Consider the following 1100-nt stretch of genomic DNA (forward strand, 5'->3'; position numbering starts at 1 on the left):
TGCAGAGACCAGCCCCACAGGCTGTGGGTGTGGGGCTGGGCCCCCCCAGCTCCCCTCGGCTACCGGTGCCGGTGTTCCAGCAGAGCCTCAAAGTCCGGGGAACAGACCAGCTTGTGCTTCACGTGGCCCAGGACAATCATCTCGCCCGTCCGGTTGTCTCCGATGCCGACGGACACCAGCTCCTTTTCCAGAGGGAAGAAACACCCATGAGCAGTCCACTCCCACGGGAAACCCTTTAACCATGGTGGGAGAAGGGCCAGGGTCCCTGCCCGCTGCAGGGGGCTAAGCCTGGAGGAGATGTCCCCAGGGTGTGGGTAGCAGGGGGTCACAAGTGTGGGATCCTTCCCCCCAGCCGCCACAAGGATGGGCTGCCAGCCACATCACCTAAAAGGCCAGCACCACCCTCCTCCTCCTTGATGGTCCCAGGGACCCCCAAGGGGTCATCTTGGGGTGCAGTCCCACAAATCAGGTCCCCAGCACCACCACCCCCAGCCCCCATACCTGTAGGAAGGAGCAGGGGGTCCCCATGGTCACGTCCAGGGTCACCTTGCCCAGCACCAGCTGCACCTTCCCCGACTTGCGGATGAGCAGTTTCCCCACCTGCCCCTCAGGGAGGTCGGCCAGGGTGCAGGTATTCTCCGCCTGCCTCGCCTCCTGCCGAGGGACACCATGGGATTGGGGAGGGGGACATCACCATGCCGTTCCCCCGCCCTCCCCCAAGCCCCTACCTGGCTCTTCTCCTGCTTCACCACGACAACTTGCCCTTCCTCATTCTGCAGCTCTGTCTTGATGGGTTTGGTGTCCTGGGTGGGCGGCTGGCCGGGCAGCGTGTCGGGCAGCTGCAGGAAGAGCAGCTCCTCCTCGGCCGACAGGCTCAGCCGCTGGAGCAGCAGACGTCCCGGGGGAACCCGGGGGATCCCTTGGTTTGCACCGGTTTGGGCAGGGGGTCCTCATCGCACGGCTCTTCTTTCACTGGCACCGGGGGGTGAGAGGCGGCGGGTGGGCACGGGGAGGGAGGGCAGCCCCCCAGTGCCTGCCCATCAGGATGCCCCCAGCCCCAACGCACCTTTCACCGCCGGTGGGTCCAGCTCCATCGTCTC

General features: G+C 65.8%; 1 protein-coding gene across 1 annotated transcript in view; it reads right to left on the bottom strand.

Annotated features, from left to right (window-relative positions):
• Positions 1 to 59: 59 nt before the first annotated feature.
• Positions 60 to 1100, bottom strand: part of POLR3D (polymerase (RNA) III (DNA directed) polypeptide D, 44kDa) — a gene marked incomplete at its 5' end in the record, with an annotated part of 1484 nt that continues 443 nt past the window's right edge. The window contains 4 exon segments of the mRNA XM_010287020.1: positions 60 to 182; positions 502 to 654; positions 729 to 892; positions 895 to 1032. Coding sequence (XP_010285322.1) covers positions 60 to 182; positions 502 to 654; positions 729 to 892; positions 895 to 1032 — 578 coding nt within the window.

This window comes from Phaethon lepturus, unplaced genomic scaffold (assembly GCF_000687285.1).
Source record: "Phaethon lepturus isolate BGI_N335 unplaced genomic scaffold, ASM68728v1 scaffold38275, whole genome shotgun sequence".
Lineage (NCBI taxonomy): Eukaryota > Metazoa > Chordata > Aves > Phaethontiformes > Phaethontidae > Phaethon > Phaethon lepturus.